The following is a 4,412-nucleotide window of genomic DNA, read 5'->3' on the forward strand; positions in this document are numbered from 1 at the left end:
AAAAAAAAAGAAAAAAAAAACGCATACCCAGGCTGTCAGAGAATGGGTTTACGGACTAATTAATATAAACATGATTATAAGTTGATTCCTTGTCATTTGAGATGTAACTTAAAGCTTAATAAAGTGTTGGGAATAAGTAGCCTACGTAAAATTATTTATTTGACAAACAACGAAACAGTGTCACACACCGCGGCCTTGAGTGAGCGGAGGCCGGAGTCCTAGAGTGAGCGGAGGACAGCTTGAGTGAGCAGAGGCAGGCGGGCTTGAGAACGGCGCGGCCGGCGGATTAGACGAAGGAGCGTTCAGCGGGCTTGCGGCAACCACATGTGACGACCCCGGGCTGGACTACGCTTCGTCCATGGTGAAAGCCGATCCGGCGATCCACATTGCGAAGTTGATGTATTTCCTCAGCGACCAGCATGGTTCAGCTCTAGGCATGACAAAGCAGCTATCGCCCTCTTTTGGAAGCCCAAACAAAGTAGTTTTGCTTTCACAACGAAACACACAGTGCCTTCACGACATGGCGCTATGGCAACAACAATACTACAGTGAGAATAAAAGTTACGCCTTCTTTCTTTGTGTGAACATTTGGGCGGCGTTATGCAAATCTTCCCACATCGTGACGTAGACATGTTATTACACTTTCAGATAAACATCATTTACTATTTAAAAAAAAAAATTTCCTCGTGGGGACCCCACAATGTCAAACATTTCAGGTTTTACTATCCTTGTGGGGACATTGCCATAATGTAGCATAAACAAGTACACAAACACACACCTTCACAGCGCTGAGCCGAACTGCCTTCCAGATGCTTCCGGCAAACACAGCAGAACCTCTTCTTCTGACCGGCGGGACCGAAGCAGTGCGCTACAGGAACCTATACCACAAACAAGGAGAAGAATGATTAATAAAATTAAATCTGGGACTCGTGCTGCCTTCGAGTGCACCAGTGAAACTTGTACCTCCGAGTCAGATGTTCACTATTACAACATTTAATTCGGAATCATAACATGGAATTATCTGAAAACACAAAATAATGATATTGTGAATATTATTCATATTGTTAACTATTATTCACAATAGCATTATTTTTCCGGCAAACACAGCAGAACCTCTTCTTCTGACCGGCGGGACCGAAGCAGTGCGCTACAGGAACCTATACCACAAACAAGGAGAAGAATGATTAATAAAATTAAATCTGGGACTCGTGCTGCCTTCGAGTGCACCAGTGAAACTTGTACCTCCGAGTCAGATGTTCGCTATTACAACATTTAATTCGGAATCATAACATGGAATTATCTGAAAAAACAAAATAATGATATTGTGAATATTATTCATATTGTTAACTATTATTCACAATAGCATTATTTAGTTTGTTTACAGCAACTAATTACATCTGAATCCAAAAGGAAAATATTAATTTCTATCACTTAAGTATACATGGCATCACAGCTGTATCTGAAGCAAACCATGAATATTAAATGATTAACGCCATGCGCAAAAGGCTTGGCTTTCGCTAACAGATCTCTATATGGATTACAGATACAATATCATTTATATTATATCAGTGTTTCCTCCATGTTGCAAATCGACACATCACTTCCAACATCACAACTTGTGTAACATCTAGAATTCTGAGTTTCCCATCTGTAAATACAACTTTAATTGGTCATTAATGTAATTGAAACTCGTCATTACAATATTTCCAACTCCACTTGAAGGGCACACTGTGCTAGTCCAAATTGAAAATAACTCAGTCACAAGGCTATCTTCACATTGTCTGGGAGGTCTAATTCACTTAAAGAAATCATTAGATTAAAAAAAAGGGGTTCAAAAATGATTCAGTGATCTGTTTGAGTCATTTCTATGTCCACAAGAAATCTACACACTACTCGGCAGATTTGGAAAGTTTATGCATGCCAAAGAATGCAGCACTCTCGGGTTCTTCAGTTTAACACATTTTACCATATTTTGAGATTTCTATCTCAAAACCCACACAGAACATGTCTCAGCGGATTTCATCTGTGCCTAGTCATCTGCATACCATTTATCTAAAGTTTTCAGTCTTCCAAATCAGTTTGAGTCATTAAAAATAACTAGTCACAAATCAGACACGAGTCACGACTAATAGGCTAGTCGTGTGTCAGTGAGCACTGCGCGATCAGTATGTACCTCTGTGAGGTAGTGTGTAGTGTGAATGGTGGAAAAGCGCGCGGATTCCCGCACTTCCTTCCTGTCTGGGGGAGGGGAGTAGAAATACAGAAGGCATTTAGGATTTAAATAGCTGATTTTTAAATTATTTTTGATCTCATGTACCAGTAATAAACTTTGATGTACAGCAATGCATGTGTAAAAATAACTGAATACAGAACGGGAAGTGCCGTATACCACATGCACCAAACATGGGCCATTCTTAATGTTCAGTTTCAGATTACAGTAAATAACATTCAGATAAAAGTGAACATAATACAACACTGAAACCTAATCCTTCCTCTGTTATTCTTCAAGCTTTATATTTAAAAGCATTTAACCTGTTTAAAAAAAAACATATGCAATTATATGCACTCAAAGAAAAGCCAAATCGTCTGAGTGGTTCTCCCTCTCCTTCCACATATTTACTTCCTATAGAGGCCCCCTTTACATCTAACATGCAATTTTGGTTGATCGGTTCAGAATCAGGTAGCATCTGACCACTTCAAAATCTAAGTTTAAATGCACTGTGATCAGATCAAGGAAACCACATCTGGATCATTATTGCATACAACAAAGAATATGTAATCAGGGGCGGATCTAGAAAATAATTTTTAGGGTGGCAAAGGGGTAGCATGGGGTCTAGGAGGGGTGGCAACACCAAAGCAAGCCCCCATGCATAGTTTTTTGGGATTTATGGTCTGACATACACAGTTGTGTTCACAAATATTGTATTACCATTAAGTAATCATCTATACAGTTTAAAATGAAAAATAAATAATAACATTTCAATATTCATCATGGCACCAAGTAAATGCACAATATAAAAATACTTCAACAGGTTATAAATGTTTCTGAGCTTTTATCACCAAAGACGACATGTGGTTCTATTAAAATTAAATGGGCTACTTAGATGGTATAATCACGTTTAGTGCAAGTTTAAGAGCAACAAAAACTTCTGAATTTCCTAACATTAGAAAGAAATACAATAATATCAAAGCACTGAAACTGGATCGAAACAATGTTTGATTTTCTGTTATTAACAGAGGTGGGAATGTCTGTAATCACTATCAAGTCAACCATATACTCTAGCAACACCCCAACAACTGCATAGCAAGAGCCTAGCAACCACCCAGAATATCCTAGCAACTGACCAAACCATTTACGTTTTTTAAACAAGACTTTAAGACAAGCCAGCATACATTTGTCTTTCAAACTTTTCAATCTAGTTATTACAGTTTTTCTTACAGTTTTTTTTCAACTGCTTACACACATTTTCAAAACTTTGCCTTTTTTTTTTTTCAAAACTTTACACACAAAACCAAGAATTGCACACATAAAATGCAAAATGCCTCACATTTCTTGCTAAATGAACAGCACTGCATTCAAAATATCACAAACACATCTCAAAAGCAAACATTTGCAAACACCTTTGCCATAATAGTAATTGCTGTTAGTGTTTTGTGTGTTACATAGAGAATTGTGTGTTGCGTTTTGCAAAAAGTGTTTTATGAAATTGAAAGTCAAAGTCAAAGGCCAAATTAGTGTATGGTTTTGGAGATTATGTCTGTGGTTCTGGTGTTTGAGTGTCAGGTTTCAGAAATTGTGTGACAACAAGTAAAGATTTTGTGTGCAAACAGTTGAAAAAAGAACTGCGATACTGCAGTCCCTGCAGAACTGCAATCCCTCGGAAAACTCTAGAACCACCCTCAAAAGTCTCAATTTTTCACAAAATGTCGCCAAATATGAAAACAAAGTAAATATGGTAAAGGTAAAGGAAAGTAAAGCAAAAACAAAAACTTTATTCATACAAACTTATTTCAGTCAACACACTCTATTAAAAGTAAGTGCAAAATACTGCATCCCAGCACACATGATGCACTGTGTCTCTATCTCAGTATCTGGTTGATATGACTGTGCATGAATTGTATAACTTTTGTGTCCGTGGTTAAAACAAGATGTTCATGCACGGAGTAGTTGGTGCCCTGGTGTAATCAGAAGAACACTGAGAAGATCAAAGGTCTGGACTCTCAGGTGGTTTTGCCTGAGCATGAGCGTGGGTTTCACAGTACAGTTCATCATCTATGAAGGGTTTTCCCTACATTCTGTACACACGAAACAGTCTGGGTGACGAAACTTATCCTGAACCTTCACAACCATCCCACTGAGAAAACACACAGAGCCAAAAGAAAGAAAGAGAAACGGAGAGATGCCTTTGATC

At 38.1% G+C, this 4,412-nt stretch overlaps 1 protein-coding gene across 1 annotated transcript in view; it reads right to left on the reverse strand.

Moving 5' to 3' along the window:
• Positions 1–1,060, reverse strand: part of LOC107587098 (diacylglycerol kinase theta-like) — a 22,952-nt gene extending 21,892 nt beyond the window's left edge. The window contains exons 1-2 of the mRNA XM_016274742.1: positions 989–1,060; positions 779–878 (exon numbers count right to left, since the gene is read on the reverse strand). Of these exons, the coding sequence (XP_016130228.1) occupies positions 779–878; positions 989–1,060 (172 nt within the window). The remainder of the gene's footprint in view (positions 1–778; positions 879–988) is intronic.
• Positions 1,061–4,412: the final 3,352 nt, after the last annotated feature.

This window comes from Sinocyclocheilus grahami, unplaced genomic scaffold (genome assembly GCF_001515645.1).
Source record: "Sinocyclocheilus grahami isolate Dianchi unplaced genomic scaffold, SAMN03320097.WGS_v1.1 scaffold89.1, whole genome shotgun sequence".
Taxonomy (NCBI): domain Eukaryota; kingdom Metazoa; phylum Chordata; class Actinopteri; order Cypriniformes; family Cyprinidae; genus Sinocyclocheilus; species Sinocyclocheilus grahami.